At 44.6% G+C, this 27905-nt stretch overlaps 3 protein-coding genes across 3 annotated transcripts; 2 read left to right on the forward strand and 1 right to left on the reverse strand.

The window, feature by feature from the left end:
* Window positions 1-821: 821 nt before the first annotated feature.
* Window positions 822-4744, forward strand: LOC307081129 (kelch repeat and BTB domain-containing protein 13; the record flags this gene model as incomplete). The annotated part of the gene is made up of 8 exons (XM_079744181.1): window positions 822-1076; window positions 1237-1425; window positions 1670-1854; window positions 2922-3273; window positions 3513-3658; window positions 3844-3998; window positions 4224-4381; window positions 4562-4744. The coding sequence occupies 8 exons, from the start codon at window positions 822-824 to the stop codon at window positions 4742-4744; spliced, it is 1623 nt and encodes a 540-aa protein (XP_079600307.1).
* Window positions 4745-6200: 1456 nt separating this feature from the next.
* Window positions 6201-20352, forward strand: cpt1b (carnitine palmitoyltransferase 1B (muscle)). The gene is made up of 19 exons (XM_079743832.1): window positions 6201-6305; window positions 7432-7595; window positions 8064-8200; window positions 8615-8786; window positions 9170-9271; window positions 10148-10285; window positions 11298-11375; window positions 11698-11805; window positions 14449-14533; window positions 14955-15150; window positions 15303-15488; window positions 15862-15967; window positions 16057-16173; window positions 16282-16446; window positions 16533-16667; window positions 18684-18836; window positions 18946-19059; window positions 19700-19792; window positions 19892-20352. The coding sequence occupies exons 2-19, from the start codon at window positions 7455-7457 to the stop codon at window positions 20021-20023; spliced, it is 2358 nt and encodes a 785-aa protein (XP_079599958.1). The 5' UTR covers window positions 6201-6305; window positions 7432-7454; the 3' UTR covers window positions 20024-20352.
* Window positions 20353-20532: 180 nt separating this feature from the next.
* On the reverse strand, window positions 20533-27674 carry sephs1 (selenophosphate synthetase 1). Its single transcript, XM_079742604.1, has 10 exons — window positions 27597-27674; window positions 26499-26617; window positions 25929-26025; window positions 25469-25572; window positions 25256-25363; window positions 24907-25061; window positions 24367-24457; window positions 23883-23982; window positions 21778-21990; window positions 20533-21618 (listed from the first exon to the last, which is right to left on the reverse strand). Exons 2-10 carry the CDS (start codon window positions 26592-26594, stop codon window positions 21404-21406), a joined length of 1179 nt encoding a protein of 392 aa, XP_079598730.1. The 5' UTR covers window positions 26595-26617; window positions 27597-27674; the 3' UTR covers window positions 20533-21403.
* Between the last annotated feature and the right edge of the window lie 231 nt (window positions 27675-27905).

The raw sequence follows: 27905 nt of genomic DNA on the forward strand, positions 1-27905 counted from the left end.
GTACGCTGTTACGTCTTATCGAATGTCATCACGGAGCCCTGGCACTACATGGCCTTGACTGGCCCTGAATTTGAAGATATGGAGCTCCTACTGTTGAGGGTCAGCTTGGGGAGTTTATTCTTGTCCATTTTGAGGGTTCAGGTGTGGGACTTGTCTCCATTTGAAACCCTTTGCGGGCTGTTGATGAAGGCTACGGTGTACTGTCCGAACCCCACTGCATCAGCGAGGAACTCTGGGTGGCACTATGAAGGCAGAGTCCCGAGAAGACCGAGGAATCACATTACCTCCCGAGCCCTGAATGCCCTCTCACCCACTGGAGCTAGAAATAAACAAGAGGAACATGGCTACTACTAGAGTTCATAGCTTCTCACCTACTGCCGCTTGGAAGAAGGACCGACTTGCAACCACACTAGGATTGTTTCAGAACCAACCGGAAAACCTCAGTTAATCGTCTGGGGTTACATAGTATAGTACGTTTTGATTGGTTTAGTTGGGCTTTAAGCTCTATTTTCTGTTCTAGGTGTCCGTCTATATGATCAAGAAACGATCTGTAATTCTGAGAGAGGACAATTCCTGTAGTTTTCAATTGTTTTTGGCCATTGTATTTAAATAGTTGCATGTTATGCAGTATTTTAAGGAGGAAGATATTGGGACACATTGGTGTAAAAGTTACTGGGAAAATAATAACAGTCCCACCCACCAAGCATATATTGCCTTTTTGAGCCCTACTGTGCAATCTACGGCCCATCTATTTAGATTGAACCTTTAAGACTTTGTTAGTTATCGTAGTTTCATTGTGATCAGGTTTAACCACTTCAAAGATGAACACCTTTAAACCGTTTTTAATTATATTGTATCAGTGGATTTGCTCAATAGTACAATATATCTTAGTGAGAGTTTGGAAAGCTTTCCCAGCGGCAGTCCATATTTTGACGACTCCACCAGAATGCACGGGCCTGGAGTCTTCCGAAACACCGTCAGAAGAGTGGAAGACCAGTGAGGTGCTGCGAACATATCAGTCCGGAGGTGAAAGTGCAACCGTAGTGATGGTTCAAACGGACACACATGCCTTCCATGTAAGCATAATGCTCTGTACTATTCACGTTGTGACATCATCTTTCTCTTGGAAAGCTTATCCACATTAAAATGTGGCCTTTTTTGCTTGCAGGGTTTCTACACATTCTTTTCAATGTAGATTAATGGTTTTTTTATAGCCTTTGTATAATGTTTGGTCAGGTGGATCTGGAAAGGCTTTCAGAGTGCAGTGAGTATTTCCGGGGGCTGTCCCAGTCCAGAATGAGGGAATTGTCTGAGGGTCTGATCCACCTGAGTCATGTGCCTTCCTCCATCTTCCACAACCTCCTAGAGTTCTCCTTCCATCAGCGGTTCACTGTGTCTGAGGAGGAGCTGGCGGAGAACATCCAGGTAGAGACGGCCACCAGCTGAACCCTTTAAACCTCAAGACTATTCATCATCTCTCTATGCTCCAACACCAGTGTGCTGCACCCACCTGGGTGATGCGTGGAAGCCAGTAGATGCCTAAGGGAGGCGGAACCTAAAATGAGGCCTGTGAAGCCCTTGGGAACTGTAACTGCTTTTAAGGGCTATTCAAATGCAATGACTCCAAGGAGCACTAAACAAACAGAACCCTGTCTTTCCTACGCCGCAGGTAGCCAGCTACCTCCTGGCTGAGGCCTTCCTCTCAGAGTGTCTGTCGGTCCTTGCCAAAGTGCTCACACCAGAGAACTGTCTGTCCTACCTCGGACTTGCCGAGGACATCAGCTGCGCCAAGCTGAGGACGACGGTGTTCACCTACCTGAGCAGAAACCTTCTGGAGCAGTCGCACCTGACCAGGTACGACTGCCGCCCGTTAAGGTTAAGAAGATATGAGAGCATGGTCATGTGCTAAACCGCATCCTAAATCACTTTTGATAAAAGTACTTGCTTGATGACTATAATAGATACGTTAGTTGAATACAAAAAATTGTCAATTATCACTTTTAAACCCAATTTTCAGATGTAGTTATGTATTATGACTTAAAAAAAAAAGAGTTTGGAACAGTGAAGTTTCATGGCGGGCAAGCCTTGGCTCAGCTATGTATGTGCTTTTTACAAGACACCGTAAAAGACTGAATAGGTAAGATAAGACCGACATTTAATGAAAGAGAGTCATAAACAGCTCAAGGGTTGTAAATGTGGGTCATATACCCTAGTGGAGTGACACAACGTCCAATGATCTCTATGATATTAACGTATTTAAACCCTAATCAGTCCCTCCAGAAAAACGCGATTATGCGATCGCATAATTCAACGCATAATTAGCCAAAGTCCGCATGTTCATGCGGGGCCGCATTTTTTCAAATATGCCGCACTTTCACCGCATAAATTGTCAATTTCCGCGCAAAATATGCGGGGCTTGCATGATTTCATAATCCCCGCATTTTCGTTGCAAAAAAGACACATATATCTTAGCAGAAAGTTGAAAAATGTTGCGTTTACTTCACACAAGAGCAGCCATTTCCCCCTGTTGCCATGGGAACGTTATGAAGTGACGTAATTACGCGACGCGAACGTCATCGAAAAGCTGCATTTTTCGCAAGCTCCCGCATTTTTTTGCAAGTTCCCGCATTTTTTGCAAGTTCCCGCAATTTCATCGCATAAAATTGCATAAATATGCCGCATATTTCATCGCATTTTTTAAGAAAACGTGCCGCATAATAAAGGATTTTTGGCCGCAACAATCACAAAAAAAAGCCGCATTTTTCTAGAGGGACTTCCTAATGATAATTACCATAGTAATAAGGGCAGCAGTGGCTCAGGAGGTAAGGCAGGTTGTCTGGCAAGCGGAAGGTTGCTGGTTCAATCCCTGAGTCACTCTGAGGCAATAATAAAGCGCGATTCTTGTCATGTTTGTGCCACAGCGGCTTCAGCCCTGAGGAGGTGGAGGAGCTGATTGGTCTGAGAGTCCAGGGGCACCGGGGTCTCTGTGTCCTCAGGAAGGAGAACATCCGGTCCCGGTCCAACCCGGAAACCGCACCTGCCCGCCATCTCTTCAGACTGTCGGAGGACGGCGGAGACTCGGCGTGGCACCCCATTTCTGAGCTTCCGTTCAGGGCAGACAAATGGTGCTACACCGCAGTGGTGCTGTTCAACTACCTGTACATCCTGGGCGGGTACAGGCAGCCAATCAGAAGAGGCTGGGAATTCAAAATGGCCTCCTTTCGATACAATCCTTTGTCACTCACATGGGTCACCACGGCTCCTCTGATCAAGGTGAGACAGGGCGGGTCTATCTGATTCTAAAGAACAGACCCTTACAGAGAGACGGTACACTAGGGTTAGAATGATCATTTTCCACGCAGGGCATGACACTATTTTAGCGATATTCCATTGCTTTGATTGGTCCCTCCACCTCACCTGTTGGATTTAAGTACGTGTACAAACGCAGTGTGAAGCTTCTTAACGCCAATTGGGGTTCAGTCCATAACAGACGCTGTCTGCTGCGTCCCCAGCACAGGAGGCATTTCAGCGCAGTGGCGTGTGAGGGAGGCATCTACGCCGTGGGCGGCTGGTATCTGGACTCCCTGGTGAGTCCGGACTCCAACACAGCCCTGTACACCGCTGTGGAGCGCTACGACCCCTGGGACGACTCCTGGAGGTGTGCGTCTTCCGTTTAGACGTTAGACTAGTTCTGTGTCTTGGACGTTTTGTGTTTGCGATGTTTATGCTTCATAGGTTGACTTGACGTTAAGTCAAGGTACGTGTGTGTGTGTGTGGATGTATGTGTGTGAGCGTGCATGTGGGAACACCGGTAACTGGATGTTTTCTCCCTCTGTCCTATAGGTTTGTGTCTTCACTTCCTCTAACTGGTTCCCAGTTCACAGTGTCTATGTCTCACGACGTTCCCCTGGCAACCAGCTTAGGTCATTGTGTCTATGTGCTGGGCAACATCCAGAGAACCGGAGAGAAACTAATTCTGCAGTACAACACGACAAAAGGTTGGGGCGAACAGCAAAACTGGTTTATTGGTTTCGGCACAGGTTTCTGGCTACCTCGACCAACCCTTCTCTCCCTGACTCACACACACAGACACACACACCCAAACTCACTCGCTCATTCACTAATGGTCTCTCTTACTCGCACACACACACACACACACACACACACACACACACACACACACACACACACACACACACTCACACTCTGCCCCTCTGCTGCAGACTGTTGGTCGGAGCTTCTCCCTACCCTGACCAGAGCGGACGCAGACCTGCCCACCCTCTACTTCCTGGGTGCCACGGACACCCTGATTGTGATTGGAGGAAACGCCGCTGAGAATGTGGTGACATCATTCTGTCCGCGGACACGCCAGTGGGGAGAGGTACAGAATCAGAGACCTATCAGGGAAAAACATCTGATCCTTCACATTGATTAGCTCATCAGCAATTCCCAATTGTGTTGACATTGTGTGCTCCTTTTCTAGGGCATTGTGTTTTACAATGTAGCCTCAATATTCAGCCAATACTGAAGTGTGTTGTTGTACCGGTCTCTCGGTGTCCAGATCCACGCGGCCTCCAAGGTGGCGTTAGCGGGACAGGGCACTGTGTTAGAGGAGCAGGTACTGATGCCAGCGACGGAGCACCGAGGCGTAGTGAGGCTGAACCTGCAGGACCTGACCCTGAGTCTGCTGCCTCCTCTCCCTCTAACGGCTCTCTATGAGGCTGTCTTTCACTTGTACTTTTGATTACTCTTGAGTTTTCTTTGTCCCCCTAACCTCTTCATCCCCCCCCCACTCCCAAGGACGTCGTTAGGCATTTAAACATGGAAGGAAGCACTTGAATGTGACACACCCCTAGAACTATAGTCTTTTCTCAACTTTAACTTTCAGTCTACTGTAACCAGTATTAGCTCAATTCAACACAATTCCAGCCCCAAGCAAAATGATAAGCATGTGAAAACAAGTTGCATGCTTTATGTTTAGTATTTATGTAAGTATGTATTTATTAACTGTGCAGGTGTACAAGCCCAGCAATAGCAATCTTTTTTATTCCTATAGCAATACCCATATCACTCAGTGACTAAAACTTGCTGAAAAGCAACAGAGCAAGTAGGTACAACCATCAATGATTACCGATGTTGTTCAACTCATCAAACTCATTTTGTTTAATTGCATTAAATCGCCATAAACTGATAATCCATTGTCTGGGCACCGTTCTGAAACCTCAAATGCTGTTTACGATCAGTGAGTCCAGTGTATCGTCTTGTTTACTTTGGAAGGCTCCTAACTGGGTGAAATGACCCAGAAGTATCTGAGTGGCAGCCATAATAACAGGTTGATTCTCTAAATAATAGGGAGATTCAATGCTTCCTTTCTTATTTCCTTTAGCATCCTTTAGCACAAGTGTAGTTGGATTCTCTGTAGTTGTCTATTCCTAAATCCTTCACATCTTCCCTTGACCTCCTGACGTTTTCCATCGAGGTCAAGGAAAAGAGGTTAGGAAAGGACAAAGCACGGTATTATTTATTATTACTACCAGTCTTTATTGCCAACTAGTGGCCTTATGTTGCACCTGCATGGTTTGGCGGGGTGTCATTCAATTATATTCGCCCTGACCTTTCAATAGAGGGGTCATAAGTCAAAATTGGACTATGCGTTGTTTAGTTGTTTAGATACCCACCTGTTTGTTTGTAATCTAGTTTGTATTATAATTTTTGCATTGGATTTATTGTTTATATTTTAAGTTTGTTTGTCATTGGGGGAATTGTTTATTTAAACAATACCAATATTTAAACAATTTAAATACCGTTTTCTTTACTTAATAAATTCAGAAATGTATACTGGCTATTCAAAATAATTAGTGTGGGCTCTAATAATTTGTATTATTATTATTATTATTATTTTTGTGTGTGGAACGATTGATTTTTCTGTCATTATATACTTTCTCTTGACAAGAGGACATATTCAGCCTGCGAGTCCTGTTCGGCTATTTAAAACGTTTTCAATGACGCTTGCATTGGCTGTGAACGTCACGGGCACAAGTTATATTTTAGGCTCATGGTGTATGATTACAAACAGAAGCGTGCCATGAGTGTGAGTGTGTGTTAATGTGTGTGTGTATTAATGCTGGTTCACAGGGGAGGGTAGAGCGGACACACAGCTTCAGCCACAGTACCTGCTAAAAGCCTCTTCAAGGGCACTAGAGACGCAGGGAACACAACAAGGCCGAAGGAATTTCGTCTATTTGGTGACTTGCAACAATCCGACTCATCTCTGAAGTCACACTTTATCCGGCTTGAGAGAGAAAGTAGGTCTACCGTTTTCTCATCAGGGAGTTTTAATAGCATCCGTTTTTTGTGTGTAAACGCGGGTTGTATTTGATGTGTATATTTATTGTGCATAGACCTGTAGCATGACTGTGGGGATCCGTTCTCGGCTATTTATTAATTTATGAGTAATTTCCTGTAGGCATGTTTGTCCTCAAGTTCCATGTCCAAATAAGGGATTTCCCTTGTTCCGTTGCTAAAAATGATTGATTCAATAATACCGCGTTTGAGGCAGTCTTACGGACGCATATTAATGGATTCCACATTGGATGTATTTACACTACCTAATATGGTTGACTTTTACAGGCCTGTTGAAAAGGTGGCGTGCAACTCTCATCGTCTCATGCTCTCTGTGTTTATATTGTCTTTTGCCGCGCGTGCACGTGTACATTGCCTCGGCGCGCCGCTGCTTGCGGGCCGACCTTTGTCCCACATGCTGCCGGTCCAGTCATATGACATGGAAAATGAAATCCAGCCTCGACTTCGCGTAGTCTATTACATCGGGAGACTCGTTTATGACCTCCAAATGCTGATGTAATAGTTTAAGTGTTTGTTTATGTGTATATTATTGCTTAACATGTTCGTTAGTCCATATGGCTGATTATAGGCCTAGATAAACTTGCGATTTTTAGGCCTATGAATTTATCAAAAAAGTTTGAACTTAGTATGTAGGCTGTTATAAATCTAAATGCTTAGGCCTGTTAAACCTTAAAATGTTAAACATTTGTTTAACATTGTATTAATTGAAAATAGGCCCAGGGCCTACTTTAAAGTGCGTGTATATTCGTGAATACAGATTTAGCGTCTTAGCGTAAGGAGGATAGCCTAACTACGTCATTTGTTGCGATCATGTTGTCAGTTAAAGCTTAATGTACAGTGACGTCACTTGTGGTGCTCTCCGCTAACGCCGCTGCCGCGGGCTGGCCCAGTGTGGCCCAATGGAGGAGGTCCTACGGCCCTCCGGCTGTTTCCGAGCTGCAGCCCCGTGTTTACTCACTGTCCCATCAACCAACGGTGTTTTCAGCAGTTCCAAAGCATTTAAAAAATCATAAAATCAATTTTGATTTGAAATAGTTACCGGCCAACATCCATTCTTACACTTCATAGCAGCGGGCCTCTGCACTGCAGCGATGGCTGAAGCCCACCAGGCCGTGGGCTTTGAGTTCACCGTACGACCTGACGGGGTGGACATCAAGTTGAGCCAAGAAGTCATTAAAAACATCTACCTATCGGGGGTCACGGCTTGGAGAAAGCGCGCCATACAATTTAAGGTATAAAAGTGTGTAGTGTATTTGTTTTAATTTATTTTTTGTGCATAATACAATTCATGAGTTAGGCTTATCATTGCATCAACACTGCTTCTAATGTAAAGCATTTATCCACTGTAAACATTTTTTGATGTCTGTCTGTCTGTCTGTCAGTCTGTCTGTCTGTCTGTCTGTCTGTCTGTCTGTCTGTCTGTCTGTCTGTCTGTCTGTCTGTCTGTCTGTCTGTCTGTCTGTCTGTCTGTCTGTCTGTCTGTCTGTCTGTCTGTCTGTCTGTCTGTCTGTCTGTCTGTCTGTCTGTCTGATTTAAGAGCTACTTATTTGTTAGAAATGGCATAGCCAATGTCAGCTATTAGTGATTGAAATGTAATTTGAGAATATCTGTTTTATGAGGGAGGTTGCTGAGTCTCTTGTTTAGTCTCCCAAACTCTCTCTCTCTCTCTCTCTCTCTCTCTCTCTCTCTCTCTCTCTCAGAATGGTGTGTTGGCTGGAGTCTACCCAGCCAGTCCATCTAGTTGGCTCATAGTTGTTATTGCCATGATAAGCACCCTGTACACCCACGTGGATCTCTCTCTGGGAATGATTGACCTAATCAAGGAAAACCTGCCAAGGTTGGAAACACCTCACTATCATTTGTAACATCATGCTTTGTTTGTTTATGTTGTCTGTATACCTGCACAGAGTCACTTTTCCACTACAGCCATCCCTTTAGTTGTGCCAGGCCGTATAAAGCATGCGCTTTTCTATACATGCTATTCTGCATAGCATGCTATATTAATGAATTCCGAGTAGTCTATTGTACTTTATTGGAATTTTATCCTGCTCAAGATTGAAACAATGCTCACAAAAATTGACCAAAGAAGAACAATAACTACAATACAAAAACAGTAAGGCAAACGGAATAACACAGAACCCAATAATATCACATTTTGTTCCCAGCGTAGGTCGCTTAGTTGTGTTGCTTTGTTGTGTTCATAGCCCGAGTAGTATCCTTGCTCTAACCCTAACCTGTGTTGCGCTGCAAGGGGCTACATGTCTGCGCAGACCAGGAAGGTGCTGAGTGCCATCCTGTTCGCCACCCTCCTCTGGTTGTTCCTCATCTACCTGCTGAGATACTCCCTGAAGGCCCTGCTCTCTTACCACGCGTGGATCTTCGAATCGCACGGAAAGATGAGCTCCTCCACTAAACTCTGGCTGGTGGGTGCTAGCATGGCTCCACTCACCCCCTCTTTGTAGGCCTATCTATCTGTTACAACTGCCTATGATGTCCCGGTTGCAACATAATGTTGTCCATGTCCGGCTCAGCTACCAAGAACATAAGTCGACGCGAAACGTGAATTGAAAGGACAATACAAGTATGTATTAACATGACACACCTCTTGACTAAGAAACACACAAAACCAAAATTAACAAATGATCCCCCACACATCAACAAACAACATGGAAACCAAGAAAAGGGATTCACTGAACTTATTTCCAAAGACCAACTGCAGTAAAAAAGAAGATTGACTGAGGGTGATGCTACTACTGTGACACTGCGTATCTGTATATTCAGGGCTGCGTTTGTGTTCATACTGCAGAGCCTGATCAAGATGTTCTCTGGGCGGAGGCCGCTCCTCTACAGCTTCCAGGCTTCCCTGCCCAGGCTGCCGGTCCCCAGAGTGGACGACACCATCGACAGGGTGAGCCTCAGAGAGCTCCCCCGCGAGACGAGCTCCGGGCTGCTGATAGTAATAACATTTCCACAGAGGTCTTATTGCAGGACAAACACAGGTCATAACGCTAATTACTGGACTGTCTGCTACTTCTATGGACCAGGCCACGGGTAGTAGATTAATCTCCACTAGTTTAGTCTGCTACCCTTGCCTTGGTACATAAAAGGAGTAGACCCATAATAAGAGTTATGAATGACCCCTCTGTGAAAAGGTTCTATTATTGGTATGATTGTATAATAATTCTCCTCGTAATGCTAATAAGTGGTGGAACGAGCTCCCTACCGATGTCAGGATCGCAGAGTCGCTCACCAGCTTCCGCAAAAGACTCAAAACTCACCTGTTCAGAGTTCACCTCGACTCTGCATAGAAACCAATGCACAGCCACCATTGAATGTTGTACGTCCTGGCACTTGTACATTGCACTTATTCAAGGTACTTAATTGTGTAGCATCTACAGTAGCTGCTATCATTGCTTTACACGGGGAATGGGTAAGCCTAGCGATTGCAATACTTGCACTTGGTTCTATGAACATCTTTACTGTACCGACAGCGATATATTGTTTCACTTCTTATGACAAATGTACTTATTGTAACAAATGCACTTATTGTAAGTCGCTTTGGATAAAAGCGTCTGCTAAATGCCCTAAATGTAAATGTAAATGTAATAACTTTTATTACAATAAGACAAGTATTACATCCCTTACGGCCACAATTCACTGACTTTCTCTGACCTTCAATGACAGCGTAGTAGTCAAAGGGTTCACAGTGATAAGTAAAGTGATGGATGGGCCAAACCTACCTCCTCTGTCGACCCCTTCATGAGGCTCCTCTCACCCGCTGCAGTACCTGGAGTCGGTGCATGCCTTGCTGGACGACAAGCGATACAAGCAGATGGAGACGTTGGCCAATGACTTCAGAAACACGAGCGCTCCCCAGCTCCAGAGATACCTCCTGCTCAAGTCCTGGTGGGCGACCAACTACGTGAGTACGATGAGAGCCGGTGCACAGAAGCGTTGTTGGGGGAAAGTACAACACTCAGACAAGAGAAGAGGTCAGGAAACGTTGTGGAGATTACAGGATGATTGAATGTGTGCATACATTAGGTCTGTTCTTTAACAGAATGAGCCATGAACACAGCTTTACAGAGTTTCTTATACTGTTGAATGTCCAATAGGAGAGCTTTGTTTAAGTAGGGAATGTTCACACCTGGAGCCTTATTGCTCTTAAACAAGGAGACGTGTGCACGGGTGAGGTATGCAAAAACCATACTGGATAGTACAACTATAATGGGTAGAGGCACAAGGACACTCTGCTCATCTAACTGACACCCGGCAGAGGTGGAACAGTCTTCATTGTTTAGCTCCCACCACGCAGTCTGGGCTCCAGGAACAGTGGCAAGGCGGCAAGGCAGTGGGGCTTGCTGTGACATTTGACTTTAGAGAGCTATTTGGAGAGAGTCACCCTTTGTTGCCACTGTGTTTTCCCACAGTTATTCATACAGGCAAGATAATGATCGTACTTTCTTTGTATATAAAGTATATAATAATTATATTCCTCATAATTATTAGGCCCAACATTCATTTTAGGTCTGCTCCTTTATGTGCCAGGATATGCTGAACTAGTGTAGATAAGCCTACAGCTCTGGTACATAGAAGGAGCAAAGCCATAATAAGTGTTATGACCGACACCTGTGCTGTCCTACAATGACGCATTGCCCCCATATTGGAGCGTCCCAAGACTTTATATCCTTTTTTTTTTGCACTGTGTCTCATGAGAACGACTCATTGAAATCAAATGAGAAGTGTGAACGTTACAGTGTTTTTTTATCCAGGAAAAAGCTCCCCTGTTTGCTTTGATTTGTTTGCGGACCAGTCTTGACCTTTCCAATATGGCGGCTCCATTTACCTAAGATCCAAAGGCCAACGCAGGGACTATTTGTATGTCAGAGTGGAGTGAGTGGAACTGTGGGCGCTAATGGATGCAATGCCTGCAGGTCAGTGATTGGTGGGAGGAGTATATCTACCTGAGAGGGCGGAGTCCCATCATGGTCAACAGCAACTTCTACGTCATGGTGAGCTGCAACACCACCTGGATAAAACAAACATACTGTATTTAGTAATTCTACAATTATAATTCACTCAGTTGGTTCATTGGATTTTTTACATACCAAATATTATATATTTTTTATACAACAATATAGCTCTACATGTATAACTGTATCCCCGCAGCAGAGGTAAACAAAAAATAGTCTGAACAAATTTGTCAAAAACACAAAAACAAACATTAATTATAAGGATATAGCCGAAAAGAAAAGACCAGAATAGCGAAAAACATGAATATGACCCACGTTCACACCTTAACGTGATAGTATATGCATGTGTGTGTGTTGGTAGGATCTGCTGTACATCAGCCCGACCCAGAGGCAGGCGGCGCGGGCCGGGAACGTGGTGCACGCCATCCTGCAGTACCGCCGCAAGCTGGAGCGCGGGGAACACGCACCGGTACTGAGACTCACCTCTCATTACCTACTCAATACTACAGGCTTTAGTATCACCTCTCATTACCTACTCAATACTACAGGCTTTAGTATCACCTCTCATTACCTAATCAATACTACGGGCTTTAGTATCACCTCTCATTACCTACGCAATACTACAGGCTTTAGGATCACCTCTCATTACCTACGCAATACTACAGGCTTTAGGATCACCTCTCATTACCTACTCAATACTACGGGCTTTAGTATCACCTCTCATTACCTACGCAATACTACGGGCTTTAGTATCACCTCTCATTACCTACGCAATACTACAGGCTTTAGTATCACCTCTCATTACCTAATCAATACTACAGGCTTTAGTATCACCTCTCATTACCTACTCAATACTACGGGCTTTAGTATCACCTCTCATTACCTACGCAATACTACAGGCTTTAGTATCACCTCTCATTACCTACTCAATACTACAGGCTTTAGTATCACCTCTCATTACCTACGCAATACTACAGGCTTTAGTATCACCTCTCATTACCTACTCAATACTACGGGCTTTAGGATCACCTCTCATTACCTACTCAATACTACGGGCTTTAGTATCACCTCTCATTACCTACGCAATACTACAGGCTTTAGGATCACCTCTCATTACCTACTCAATACTACGGGCTTTAGTATCACCTCTCATTACCTACGCAATACTACGGGCTTTAGTATCACCTCTCATTACCTAATCAATACTACAGGCTTTAGTATCACCTCTCATTACCTACTCAATACTACGGGCTTTAGTATCACCTCTCATTACCTACGCAATACTACAGGCTTTAGTATCACCTCTCATTACCTACTCAATACTACAGGCTTTAGTATCACCTCTCATTACCTACTCAATACTACAGGCTTTAGTATCACCTCTCATTACCTACGCAATACTACAGGCTTTAGTATCACCTCTCATTACCTACTCAATACTACGGGCTTTAGGATCACCTCTCATTACCTACTCAATACTACGGGCTTTAGTATCACCTCTCATTACCTACGCAATACTACGGGCTTTAGTATCACCTCTCATTACCTACTCAATACTACAGGCTTTAGTATCACCTCTCATTACCTACTCAATACTACGGGCTTTAGTATCACCTCTCATTACCTACTCAATACTACGGGCTTTAGTATCACCTCTCATTACCTACGCAATACTACGGGCTTTAGTATCACCTCTCATTACCTACGCAATACTACGGGCTTTAGTATCACCTCTCATTACCTACGCAATACTACGGGCTTTAGTATCACCTCTCATTACCTACTCAATACTACGGGCTTTAGTATCACCTCTCATTACCTGCTCAATACTACGGGCTTTAGTATCACCTCTCATTACCTGCTCAATACTACGGGCTTTAGTATCACCTCTCATTACCTACTCAATACTACGGGCTTTAGTATCACCTCTCATTACCTACTCAATACTACAGGCTTTAGTATCACCTCTCATTACCTACGCAATACTACGGGCTTTAGTATCACCTCTCATTACCTACTCAATACTACGGGCTTTAGTATCACCTCTCATTACCTACTCAATACTACGGGCTTTAGTATCACCTCTCATTACCTACTCAATACTACGGGCTTTAGTATCACCTCTCATTACCTACTCAATACTACGGGCTTTAGTATCACCTCTCATTACCTACTCAATACTACGGGCTTTAGTATCACCTCTCATTACCTACGCAATACTACGGGCTTTAGTATCACCTCTCATTACCTACTCAATACTACAGGCTTTAGTATCACCTCTCATTACCTACGCAATACTACAGGCTTTAGTATCACCTCTCATTACCTACTCAATACTACGGGCTTTAGTATCACCTCTCATTACCTACGCACTACTACAGGCTTTAGTATCACCTCTCATTACCTACTCAATACTACGGGCTTTAGTATCACCTCTCATTACCTACTCAATACTACAGGCTTTAGTATCACCTCTCATTACCTACTCAATACTACAGGCTTTAGTATCACCTCTCATTACCTACGCAATACTACGGGCTTTAGTATCACCTCTCATTACCTACTCAATACTACAGGCTTTAGGATCACCTCTCATTACCTACTCAATACTACAGGCTTTAGGATCACCTCCCATTACCTACTCAATACTACGGGCTTTAGTATCACCTCTCATTACCTACTCAATACTACGGGCTTTAGTATCACCTCTCATTACCTACTCAATACTACGGGCTTTAGTATCACCTCTCATTACCTACTCAATACTACGGGCTTTAGTCATTTTAGTAGACTAGTAATAAAAGTACTGTAGGTACGAGCTTGTTAGAAATGCCTCAGCCATCTGTCAGTTGTCATTACTGACCTGATTGGGATGTCCATCTGGCCTGTCAATCAAAGGTGTATGAATGCGTCACTTCTAGAGAAGAGAGAAACATACGGAGGGAGCTGAGCGGAATTGTGCTAATTTATCAAAATCAAAAAAACCTTTTCCCGCTCTCTCTCTCTCTTTGCCCATCTCAAGTCCTCCCTCAAATACAACCAGTTGTTAACTTCAGCATGAGCATGCATTGGTCTCTGCTTTGTTTCACACTCTCATTCTATTTGTTATTAGTTAAGGGCTTTGGGGATCGTCCCGATGTGTTCCAGTCAAATGGAGAGGATGTTCAACACGACACGCATCCCGGGCATAGAGACAGGTGCCACTTGACTGCGGCGTGTCAACACGTGTTTACATCTGATTCTTTGCTATGTGCAATGCTATTATATGCTATTTACTGAGCTGATTATCTTTAATCTTTTCATCAGTTCTTTTTTTGAGTCTCCAAAGATTGTTCTGACATTGTAAACAAATGTCAGTTAAGTCTCTAGCTGTCACCAAATGATGTAAGGCAACGATGAATGGGGAATGGCCCATGGCCGGGTTGTGAAAGCCCTTTGCACAAAGAAACTGAGACAAAGAAACTGAGATCTCAGAGATTGCCACTTTGATGTATATTTCTATTTATTTTATATATTTATTTACTGTATGTATTAACATACATCTTTCAATTTTTTTACTGTTGTGCGAATGCATGAGGAAAGAATTCCACTGAAACGTTGAATCGGTTTTCCCTCCAGATATTGTGCAGCACCTGAGCGACCGTAAGCACCTGGTGGTTTACCACAGGGGGCGCTTCTTCCAGGTGTGGCTGTACACCGGCGGACGCCATCTCCTCCCCAGTGAGCTGGAGATGCAGTTCCAGAGGATCCTCAACGACACCACGGAACCCCAGCCTGGAGAACTCAAGCTAGCAGCCCTGACTGCCGGAAACAGGTATGCACACACCCACACACACACTGACTGACTGACTGAGGAGAAGTCAGCATGGATGTACATTTTTTTTGCATCTCATCATTGAGAACGCATATATATATTGTTGTTTCCAAACTGTCCCTTTATCATTATCATTGTTGTGTCTCCCTCAGGGTGCCTTGGGCCCGGGCACGTCTGAAGTACTTCAGCCAGGGTGTGAACAAGGCCTCCCTGCAGGCCGTAGAATCCTCTGCCTTCTTTCTGACCCTCGACGACGAAGCGCAGGGATACGACCCGGCCAAGACCGGCTCGTTGGACAGCTACGCCAAATCTCTACTGCACGGGAAGTGCTACGACAGGTGGGCAGATTCCGTCCACACTGCAGCGCTCACCTCCCTCCTATCAATGTGCAGGGCGGATGATAGTTGACCACATTTCTCATGAGCCACTTTTAGCTTTTGCATATTTTTATGTATTTGCAAAATGGTGCATAGTTTATGTATATTTTTATATCTGCCCATTTTATGTATTTACCTGCTTTACTTTTTTTTCAATATTTGCATACATTTTGGTTTTGTGTTTTTTTTATTTGTTTCTCTTCCTTGTAGGCCTGCTATCTTGAGCTAAGGAATTTTAACAATTTAAAAAAAGCCCCTTAGGATCAACAAAGAAATCTGAATCTGAACTTTACCCATTATGAATCACCAACACACTTTTCTTCCTTATTCTCAGGTGGTTTGACAAGTCGTTTACCTTGATATCTTACACAAATGGCAAAATGGGAATCAACACTGAACACTCCTGGGCAGATGCACCAATCATAGGCCATATGTGGGAGGTATTTAGAAAGCTTTCATTATGCATGTTGAATCATCACGTGTGAGTTGTAGAGGAGGCGCTGACCCACCTCTCCCGGTGCGCCCGCAGTACGTCCTGGCGACGGACTGCTTCCATCTCGGCTACACAGAAGAGGGCCACTGCAAGGGCGACTTCAACAAAGGCGTCCCGCCCCCCACCAGACTAGAATGGCAGATCCCAAAAGAGGCAAAGCATAACACATGATTCATACGGTTTCCTCACATTCCGGATGACTTGTACTTCTCCGATTGCGTAGGCTGCATTCACATTGGTCAATGTTTCGATTTTTCTCAGTGCCGAGAAACCATCGAGAGTTCGTATGTGCTGGCCAAGCAGATAGCGGACGACGTCGACTTCCACGGCTGTTTGTTCAGTGAGTTCGGAAAAGGGCTGATCAAGAAATGCCGGACGAGCCCCGACGCCTTCATCCAGCTCGCTCTACAGCTCGCCCAGTTCAGGGTGAGCCACAAACACACACACACACACACACATACACACACACACCAACTAGTGTCAACATGACCTCATCGCTGTGACCCTTGCAGGACCAGGGGGGGTTCTGTCTGACCTACGAGTCCTCGATGACCCGCATGTTCCGGGAGGGCCGCACGGAGACGGTGCGGTCGTGCACCTCAGAGGCCGTGGCCTTTGTCCGAGCCATGGAAGAGGAGGACAAAACGGTAAGCAATGTACAGAACTACAATACCCACACTGCCGCTGTGACCTGGTCCCAGACACAGAGCAATGTACAGAACTACAATACCCACAATGCTACTCTGACCTGGTCCCAGACATAGAGCAATGTACAGAACTACAATACCCACAATGCCGCTGGAACCTGGTCCAGGACATAAAGCAGTAGACAGATCAGCTGCAGACTTGAACATTCAAGTCACATATCAGCAGACCAAGGATCAGAACAAATCTTAATACAAATGTTAGCTTTAGCAAGGCTAATGCGAACCCACACAGGCCAACCAGCCCAACCATCAAGCCTGCTTGTCGTGGAACCAATAACAAAAATATTGGCTGAAACATTTTAGGTTTTTAGATGGAGTAGCAGCTTTATTTCAGACATGCCCTCCACATAACAACTTATTAGTCAGTTAGATATGACAATGGAGGAGGTGGACTTGCTTTCTTGTTCTGTACGCCACCAAAGCAACTATTAGTATTTTTATCCGATTGTAATGAACTATTATCTATTGCTGTCACATGATATTAAAGGATATTAAAAGTATTAATTAGTTTAACATTGATGGAAACAAAAAAAGTGATACCAAAACTAATGAATTCATAGGCTAACTTGACATGTCACTCCACTTACTCTGCAATATATCTCACACCACCCAGATTTGGTGGTGTCATGAGGGTTACACATCGTCAATCTTTCACTATCCAACATCCCTATCTCCAACCATTTCTGTTTGTTTTTTGATGGTAGAAAGGGCAGATTGGCTGAAAGTTGGCAGTGGACTAAAGTAGATTACAGGTTCATTGTGGCAATAACAATAGCAAGAAGAAGCATAGCATAAAACTGTATTTTACAACAGAGAAATGTGGGTGTCATGTATATAATTGAATACAAGTGATATAATACAATGATTCCCTAATACAGTTACTCTGTAAATGGCTTGTGGCTGGAACAGCTGTCCGCTTAAAACTGGAATAGTCCTTCAGAATGAATACGCAGTACATCAGAGGTTCCGATGACCAGCATCTACAGGTCAACCAGACCTCTTATCAGCCCCGGGTACTCTGACACAGAGCTCACAGGCACCCATGGTGACTTGTCATGTCAAGTCCACCGTGACCCTGGGCAGTTTGTGGCGGCTTAGCCTTACGTAATATGACTAGTTTTTCAACAGATAAGAGCTTGTACATTACCTGGGGGCGGATTGCAGGAAATAGATAGTTGCAGTGATATGGATTAAAGTTATAATTAGGGCAGCTATTTATCTTCCTAATCTATTCATCCAACAATTATATTCAGAATTGAGTCAATAAAATATCCCTTACCCTGCAATTGCAAATGCAATCACAAGTGACAAGAGTCCAATGTGCCTGCTTTATCTGAGATGCTGCCAAGAAAAACTAAACTATTCTTTTTGATGATCCATGAATGAATGATCCATACACTGAATATATTTGAACAGCAACATTAATGTTTCATTAATGTAAAGGTTTGTTATTGGAACTTGATTCATTGATTATTAAAGTTAGATTAGATAACCTTTCTGTCCATCGATTAATCAACTAATCGTTGCTGCCCTAGTTGTTATTTAAATACTAGGTTAGGCTTAAAGGGATACACTGAGATATCTATAAATTGGAGTTGGCCTGTCTTTCCCATATTCAGTTGTTTAATTCCAAATCCGTCTTTGTGTGTCCAGAAGGGGAGTTTGCTTGGTTAGCCTCTTCCGTTGACTTGCAGAGTCACAAGTCAACCGACTTGTGACTTGCAACAAAAGAATATCTGCCATGACGTTGGTTGTTGAAAAAAATTTCTAAGCAAAGATTCTGGCAGGGCTCTCTGACATATACACAAGGAACGCCAAAGCATCAGCAGAATGATTGTTTCCCATTGATGAAAATTCCAAAATAGCCGCCCCCAGCTTTTAAAGTGTCAAGTGGGATCAGGTCTAACACAATGCACCATTGGTTACCTAAATCTGACTATTATTATTTTTTATCAGAATGTCGCAAGGCTTGAATTGTTCCGGAAAGCGGCAGACAAGCATCAGAACATGTATCGCCTGGCCATGACAGGCTCCGGAATTGATCGCCATCTTTTCTGCCTCTACATAATGTCCAAATACCTTGGCATGGACTCACCATTCCTGAAGCAGGTTGGTTTCTCCAAAAAACTTTACATTGTGGATAGAAAATCTCTAATATCCCCTTGTAAACTAAAGTGATTATACATCTAACACTCTCATGTCTGTACGTCGTTCCCAGGTTCTGTCGGAGCCGTGGAAGCTGTCCACCAGCCAGACACCCCAGCAGCAACTCAACCTGGTTGACATAAACAAGTTCCCCAGATATGTGGGGGCTGGCGGAGGATTTGGTCCAGTAAGTTCACCACTTTGGTCCCTCAACTGAAGTCTGTGCATCTATGACCACAATCTGATTGGGTCATACCTGCCCTAGATATTGCACTACTTAGGGTGTCACCTTTTTGTAGTGTTGTTTAAAATGTGGTTCCCCTCATTGCGTATTGCACTGAACAGACTTCCGCAATATACCCCATGATGCATAGCCCTTTTCACTATTTTCGGATCCGGTAGAGATGTTCCCCTCAAATGAGCTTGACAATGTGTCAGCTTCTTTATGCAACACTCATAAGTATACTGCCCACAATAAGTATACTCATACGTATAGCCTTAATAGTATACTATGTAGTGTTCACTATTTGGGGAATAGCAGGGCACGAGGGAACAAGCGAGCCATTTAAAACTAGCTTCTGTTTCCTGCCCATACTTGGCTTGGATTGTGACTGGATACAATTTGACAGTGATCAAATCAAAACATCACCTTTTTTTAAAGTAAACTTGACCATAACCTTATACTTAGCCTTAACAATTTCAAGCTTTGATCATTGTACACAACAATTCTTACAGCAGTACCTAAACATATCCTTTTCTAATATCATCGGAGGATCGCTATTCAAGCCGACACCGTTGCCGTAATGGTGACTCCCCTCTGCCTCCAGGTGGCGGACGATGGTTACGGCGTCTCCTACATCATTGTTGGGGAGGACTTGATTACATTCCACATCTCGAGCAAGTTTTCCAGTTCAGAAACAGTAAGTATTGGCTCAAATAGAGACATGTTTTACTGTATAGAACAGTGATGATCTGCTCTAGGTGCTTTTCCCATTTATCGCCTTTTCTCTCGCCTGTAGGATTCGTTCCGTTTTGGTCAGAACATCCGGAAGGCCATGCTGGACATCCAAAGTCTTTTTAAACCGATAAACCACAAGACCGAGCTGCCGGTGATGAACGGAGTGTTGCAGAGCCACAAGAAAGATGTATAACAGCTGCTACTACTACTACAGGATAGAGAAATGGAATTTCATATTCATAAGACCCGGATATTCACTCCAATTGATGTGATAGTTTGCTTTTTGTCCACCAAAGGGAAAATATATACATTATGCTACTATTGAAGTTATTTATTTTCAATATTTATAGTCGTTTTTAGAACAGCATTCTAACAAAGCTATGGTTTAAGTGTTCTCAGACGTCATTTGCTGTAACATTTGTAAATTAAATGTAGGAATAGTGTACATAAGATGAAATTAAATTTTACTATAGGCAAGTAATTTGTATTGTTAATGTGTTTTACATGATTGGCTGTAGAGGATTTCCATTGGGACCTGCTGAGTATGACTGAAGTGCACCGCCTTTTAACGAGGGAAGCGCAAAATGTAAACTTTCTCTCAATTCAAGTTAAATTAAACATAAACCAGGGTATTCGAAGAGTTTTACTTTTTATTTAAGTTGAAAAGATGGGTATAGACTTGTTTCCAAATCCATCCAGGCCTTTTACAAAATCCTTGTATGAAGAACACTAGTCTCTCAACACTTATAAAAACAAACGAGCCTTTGGCAGCTGTCGGTCATTAGGCCAGGCAGCTTGAGAATGGGACAGTTCATGACCTCTTGCTTATTGGCAATCCACTGATAATGGGGAAGTGACTTGTCACCTCCCCATTATTAGAGTGTTGGAAACAAGTCCGATTAATGTGGGGGTAATCTACTGGATCGTTCCGCTGATTTTGCAACATTACTGGGGGAGGACACATTAGATTAAATCTTCTTTTTGTTTCACATGAATCAATACAAAAAAAAAAGACAAAGTAAAAATAGCAACTATTCCGGTGGTTACACTACATCTCATTAAAGGCATCCGTAACGGCGTCAACTAAAACTAGGCTGAGAGTCCGGCACAACTCGAGTGGACGCAGGAAACAAGTTGTGGGCACATGAGCCACTGGCTGGATGGGAGGGCGCCTTGCGAAGAGCCTCCCATCCCGGGGGCCAACCCACGGCGCGCCCCTTGACCTCCGACCCGGTTCTGACGAGGCGCCGCCCCGCTGACCACGGCTCTCCGCTGGACGTGGTGATTCAAACGTCTGACACACAAAAGGCATATGGGTATGTTTCTGTTTTGCTACAAAATGTTGATCATCGGGGGGGTTTGGGGGAGGGGGTTGGGGGAGGCCAGACCTTTGCGACTGTCCTGGTGAGCGGTCGTACGGCCAACAAACACCGACCCCCTCGGAGGAGTGTGTGTGTGTGTGTGTGTGTGTGTGTGTGTGTGTGTGTGTGTGTGTGTGTGTGTGTGTGTGTGTGTCTTGAGAACGGTCGAGCAGAGCTCTTGAGTTCGGTTCCGTGTTGCTCCGGGGGGGGGATTAGGAGGTGGCACCGGGGGTGGGGTTGACGTTCTGGGTGGCGGCCTGCGGCGCCACCTCGATGATCCGCGGCTTGTCGATGATGCGGGCGCTGCGGTTCCCCTTCTCCACGATGCCGATGATCCAGGCCTGGTGGCCCTCGCCGTACTTGGGGGACTTGATCTCCGCGCAGAAGCGGGCCGCCTGCTCCCGGGGGAGGCAGATGAGCAGACCCCCTGGGGCCGGAGGGGAGAGGGGTTAGCTACGAGGTGTACCTCATGCAGCGAGCAGGCACACACACACACACACACACACGTTTCTACAGGAATGACTAAGGCATTTATTTTCCTCTTTAAGGTTGTATCACACACACACACACACACACACACACACACCTGATGTTTCCGGGCAGGTGCCGTGCATGAGCCCAAACATGTTGCCGCAGGCCTTGGACACGGCGGCCATCTTGGCGAGGACCGGGAGGTTGTGGATGACAAACGACACCTCGCTCCGCTGTTGCCGCGCCAACGTCTGAGCGTGCCCCAGGATGCCGAACCCCGTGATGTCGGTGGCGGCGTGGGCGTTGAAGGTGTGCATCAGGCCCGCCGCTGGAAGGGGAGGGGCGGTTCAGGGCAGAGCAGGCCAGGGCTGAACCACTTGGGGCAATTATCTAATTGCGATTGTTTTGACCAATATTGCGATTGCGATTTAATGGGCGGTTTTTATAATTTATTAAGTTCCTTATGTTGTGTATTATTCACAAAAAAAAAAAAATCATTCATTAGTATGACCAACACGACATTGGAAGCAGTCAACATAAAAACTGCTCTTTCCTTTAGGCCAGGACGATGTGTTGAGATTAATTTATATTATAAACTTCTTTATTTAACTATTGAATTTAAAATAAAAATAAATGAATCGCACTGATTTCCAGTCAGTAACGGTAACAAATCTTTTTTTTTTTTTTTTATCGCAGCCTTTGCGATTTGCATACCGCGTTCTATTACATCGCGATTTCGATTTGAATTTGATTAATCATTCAGCCCTAGAGCAGACCAGGTGGCGGTGCCACATAGGATACACACGCAGGAGTCACCATGCCCTGATGAAGGCCGGGCCACATAGGATACACACGCAGGAGTCACCATGCCCTGATGAAGGCCGGGCCACATAGGATACACACGCAGGAGTCACCATGCCCTGATGAAGGCCGGGCCACATAGGATGCACACGCAGGAGTCACCATGCCCTGATGAAGGCCGGGCCACATAGGATACACACGCAGGAGTCACCATGCCCTGATGAAGGCCGGGCCACATAGGATACACACGCAGGAGTCACCATGCCCTGATGAAGGCCGGGCCACATAGGATACACACGCAGGAGTCACCATGCCCTGATGAAGGCCGGGCCACATAGGATACACACGCAGGAGTCACCATGCCCTGATGAAGGCCGGGCCACATAGGATACACACGCAGGAGTCACCATGCCCTGATGAAGGCCGGGCCACATAGGATACACACGCAGGAGTCACCATGCCCTGATGAAGGCCGGGCCACATAGGATACACACGCAGGAGTCACCATGCCCTGATGAAGGCCGGGCCACATAGGATACACACGCAGGAGTCACCATGCCCTGATGAAGGCCGGGCCACATAGCATACACACGCAGGAGTCACCATGCCCTGATGAAGGCCGGGCCACATAGCATACACACGCAGGAGTCACCATGCCCTGATGAAGGCCGGGCCACATAGGATACACACGCAGGAGTCACCATGCCCTGATGAAGGCCGGGCCACATAGGATACACACGCAGGAGTCACCATGCCCTGATGAAGGCCGGGCCACATAGCATACACACGCAGGAGTCACCATGCCCTGATGAAGGCCGGGCCACATAGCATACACACGCAGGAGTCACCATGCCCTGATGAAGGCCGGGCCACATAGCATACACACGCAGGAGTCACCATGCCCTGATGAAGGCCGGGCCATGGCTCAATGAGAGGGGGTCACAACTCGGACTACTCCCGGTCTACTGCAACGCTTTTTCTATCCTCCTACTTCTTATGAGATGTGCACGCCAGTCCCCTCCCGGAATAAGAACAAGAACAAGAAGGAGAACAACAAAGAGGAGGAGTTTATTGACGTAGCAATATCTGGAGCGTTGAAATGTGTCGATGTCCATCGGAAGTCCCTGCCTTTGGCCTACCTAACCCACTTAACCGATACAGACTTCCCTCCTAAACTCCCGTCTCGGCCAATAACACATGTGCAGCAGAACCCTTTCCAGGGCGGGTGAGATGAGAACACCTGGAACGAGCTTAGCGTGGATGGGGGAGGGAGTGATTGAGCATTGATCCATCGGAGGTCATTTGCATGGATTGATGTTATTTGGTTCAGAGGTTAGCAAGCGAGACAAAGGAACAGAAAGTGAATGGCAGTTTCTTCTTGTTCATAAGCCTTGTACGATATGTTTGGAAGCATCCTACCTGTCCTGTTGAGTCGAGCCATGTTCATCATAGCTTCGTGATAGGCTAGCTCCACATCTTCCTGGGTTACAACCAGCTTGATCTTATTCCACTTCTCTGGCTGTGAGGAAGAGGAAGAGCAGGGAAGGGCATCAGACTACAGTGCTGACAGATCACACTGCTGGTGACCCACCCTGTACAATATCATTCACCAAAAAAAACAATGATTTTGAGAATAACATAATTGATCGACAAAGTCAGAATGCATTTAGTTCAATTGATTATATAATCAAGACTTTCTTGACAAGTCGTTTTTACCAGTTTCTCACCAACCAGTTCAAATTTCTAGGATGAACCTGTTAAGGCAAGAGCTCTTATTTGTGCGTTTCTTTAACATGTTTGCCCCAGAGCTCCGTGTATACTGGGATCATTTGCCGCTGCTAGTGTCTAACACAAGGTCTCAAAGTTAACTGAATTGTGAGCATTTAAAAAGACAAAGACTTACGATATCAAGCCACTGGTGAACGGCCACTCCGACCTGCGTCCCAAGGGGCTTGGTCAGCACCAACACGTCCCCGGGTACCGCGTTATCAGGCCTGGAACAACAACAACAGGACGTCCATGACACAAGCCAACGCAATCCCATTCAATGGAATGCAATACAATAATAATAATAATTGATCCGTTTTTTATAGCGCTTTCCTAAGTACTCAAAGACGCTTTACAAATAAGAAAGGAATACATACAGACAGTACAGACAATCAAACCAAAGGGAAAAAAATAAATAAATAAACAACACCACAACAATAGGCAACACATTAAGAGATCAATCAGACCAGCTATACCTTGTATACCTTAAAGGTATACAAGGTATAGAAACCATAGGTGCCATACCACAAATACATGCTCAATACAACACAGAATGAATCATACGGATATTATGCCCTTAAAACGATTTATCAGACAATAAAAGCAAGTTTTGATGATGCTATAATTGAAGGATTGTGATTGAGAATATGCACACAAATGGCGAAAGGACACCCACATGATGAACTCGTTGGGCTGGCAGACCGTTGTAGCCACTCCCCCCATCACCACCCAGGGGTTGAGCACCGTCTGGCCCCCAGTCACCGACGTGCCCGCTTCTTCTGACGCGTCCTTGAAGCCCTGAATGATCAACGGCATCACCTTGTCCCGCTCCTACGACCAGAACAAAGGGGAGAGACGGGGTGAAACCTCCTAGATAATCTCCCCTCGCTAAACCTTTGTGTGAGTGAGTGTCTGCAAAGGATTAAGAAAAAGAAAAATAAACATCCAATATGAAATAATACATCCAATTAATTATTATTTGCTTTTTGGTGCATTTTGTTACATTTCGCTGAGGCTTTACTCACCTTCTCCGACATCTTGTTACTCACTCCTAAGAGCATAAGCATGTTGTCACACTCCGTCACGCCCATGGCATACAGGTCACTCAAAACGTTGGCACAAGCTATCCGCCCCTGACAACAGAGACACACAGATCAAAGTTCAATGGACCCTGCAGCGGCGATGTGCACGTTATTCATTGTATGGAACGGGATAGACATGGTGTCGCTTTCCCTTACCATCATGTAGGGGTCGTCCACGATGGGGTAGATGTAGTCTGTGGTCTGGACCAGTGAAAGGCCCCCGTGTCTGAGTGGGATGACACAGGTGTCCATCCCTATGCCTGCACAGATAATACACAGACACCAATAGACACACACTCCAAAGGTGACACGTTTGATTTCTATGTTAGCAGCGCATGAGACGTAATGTGCGAACATAGGTATAAGGTAATAACAAAACAGGCCTATTTGATAACCATAGACAGAAATGTTACCAATATGTTACTAAGCTATGTATAATAGAATCGAAGCACAGAGCCAGTTAAATGAAAAAATAGGCTACTGCTACTATTACGTAATTCTGTGCGGAAGAAATAAAGAGGGTAGAAAATGTTTAGAGTAGGGTAGTATGGGGTTTTGCTGATGTGTAGTGTTTTCTCATCTTTGTATACATTTTATTGTTTCTGAATAGACATACCCAGTCGGGGCATAACAGCTCCAAGGAACTGTTCATCCTCCTGATAGTGGTTCTCTTGTAGACTTTCCAGAAGCTTCTGTAAGACCTCCTGGGGAACCTGTTGTGAATAGAATAACTGACATTGTAGCCTTTAACCAGAAAATATAAGAAATGACAAGTAACAATAAAACCATATAAAATAAAGCAGGTGGGATTTAAGAGCTATTTATTTGTTAGAAATGGCATAGCCAATGTCAGCTATTAGTGATTGAAATGTAATTTGAGAATATCTGTTTCATGAGGGGGGTTGTTTAGCCTCCCAAACTCTCTCTCTCTCTCTCTCTCTCTCTCTCTCTCTCTCTCTCTCTCTCTCTCTCTCTCTCTCTCTCTCTCTCTCTCTCTTCATTAGGGGACAGGTAACTTAAAGGCTATGATTGAATTACAGCGAAAGGGTCCTGGGTTCAATCCCCAAAATGTATGCTTTACGAGCAAGATGACTTGTGACTACAATGTTCACAGTGGCTTTGCTAAAGTCACCTAAGAAACACACAGCGATAATAAATGGATACAAAGGGTCATTTGGAAGCTTACCTTACAGCCGGTACCCTTCAGCTCAGCAAAACGTGTGAGTCGGAAGTTCTTGTCAAGCTCGTAGCTCTCTGGGTTGAAGGACTCCCTCACAGACATGATGGAGAAGAGTTGGCTCTCACCTGATAATAACATAAAAGGAGAGCTTGAACCTGGGCCTTTTTATTCTATTCGTATCTAGTAAAACGTCAGTTGATTTGATAATTATATATATTTTGTAATTCAGTAATGTGTCTTTCCATCAACCCCATTGTGTTTTTGTAATCTGTGTGTAGTCTTTGTCATCAATGTAAGTTTGAACACTTTCATTTCCCTTCAGGGATATATAATGTGATCAAAATTGTTACCACTATTACACTAAAAGGAAAGCAATCTAATGATGATCTGCCAAGAATAAGCGTGTTTGACATAAACTCTGCCAGGCTTTTAAAATGAATGAATACGCGGCCAATTCCCAGGGTTGGTGGTGCATTCAAGATCATAATACAGAAGATACAGAATCTGCCAAATGTAATTGGACCGTTCAGCTGTCACTAGTTATACAGGTGCATCATTGAAGAAAACGAGTATTTTTAATAAGCCGTCAAATGGTTAATGACGAGCATGGTTATTTATGTTTGCAAATCTTTGCATTGTTGTTGACCCGTCCTGACTACGACTATGAGTGCTAGCAAATGCTGATCAATGCATGCAGTGATAGGCCTAAGCAGCAGTGAGACACAATCAACTCGTAATGCAAACCATTGCCAGCTATACATGTGCCCAGATTGTCCACCACAACTGTAACTAATCATGGAACAATAACGAAGGGAAAGCGCTTTGTAGTGAACACATTTAGTAGTTTAAAGTAACTACAGTGAGAAGAACAAATATGTCGGCGGTGGAAAATTTTAACCCTTTAGTGACCACCGCCATGCGATGTGTGCAACATTAGCTGAAGTATCATTAAAAACAAACACCAAACATGCCATTTGTGAAAAGATATAATGGCATGCTGCAAAGGAAATGTCAACGAAAGCCCTTTATAGTGTTTTAGGACCAAGGGACAGTTATATTCTTGCATCATTTCCCCTTTAATTGCTATGACCAGTTTATCCTTACCTGTTTAACGTTAGCGCTGGATCCCGACAGAGGAGCGCGGCCGCTACCAGAATGCATTGGGGAGGCACCCGGGCTTCCTTAAAAATAGCCTGACAGAAAATAATTGAGTTGCATATTTATACTGCAATACTAGCTCTAGATGATTCATGAATCCATAGCTAATGCAATACATATAATTGGATACATATATTATTTTGCTTAACAACCTATCGGAACAAAACGTCTATAACGATTTAAAAAGGACACCGACTAGGGCGCTCAAAGGGTCCTTCAGAAGCGCCGCGGCGGCTGTGATCATCCCTTTAAGTC

This window comes from Pollachius pollachius, assembly GCF_949987615.1.
Source record: "Pollachius pollachius genome assembly, chromosome: 9".
NCBI classification, from domain to species: Eukaryota; Metazoa; Chordata; class Actinopteri; order Gadiformes; family Gadidae; genus Pollachius; species Pollachius pollachius.